Source organism: Penaeus monodon, chromosome 25 (assembly GCF_015228065.2).
Source record: "Penaeus monodon isolate SGIC_2016 chromosome 25, NSTDA_Pmon_1, whole genome shotgun sequence".
Classification (NCBI taxonomy): domain Eukaryota; kingdom Metazoa; phylum Arthropoda; class Malacostraca; order Decapoda; family Penaeidae; genus Penaeus; species Penaeus monodon.
The window spans coordinates 4034761-4035056 of record NC_051410.1 but is presented as its reverse complement, the minus strand read 5'-3'; the positions used below and the strand labels follow the sequence as shown (position 1 = coordinate 4035056).

The 296-nt window shown below is 63.9% G+C and overlaps 1 protein-coding gene across 1 annotated transcript in view; it reads right to left on the bottom strand.

Annotated features, from left to right (window-relative positions):
• The window catches only part of LOC119589500, a gene marked incomplete in the record, with an annotated part of 30146 nt that overhangs the window by 6386 nt on the left and 23464 nt on the right, over positions 1–296 (bottom strand). Inside the window, 1 exon segment of the mRNA XM_037938100.1 lies at positions 15–148. Coding sequence (XP_037794028.1) covers positions 15–148 — 134 coding nt within the window.

The following is a 296-nucleotide window of genomic DNA, read 5'->3' as shown; positions in this document are numbered from 1 at the left end:
AAACGCCCACTCACAGGCCGGCCGTTGATCCTCCACGAGAGATGGGCGGGCGGGCGTGATGGGCTGGAAGTACACATCAACTCCACTGTGTCATTAACCCGGTACGTTTTCCTCCCCCCCGTGATCACTGGGCCGGAGGTGGGGGGTTCTGTGGGGGAAAGGGGGGGGAGAGGGTGAGTCATGAGCGTGTGGAGGGTTGGGAGAGGTGGGAGGGGGTGGGGGCAGAGGGGGTTTAGGAAGAGGGGTGGAGATAGGGGGGGGGAAGAGGAAGGAGGGGGTGAGAGAGAGGAGGGAAG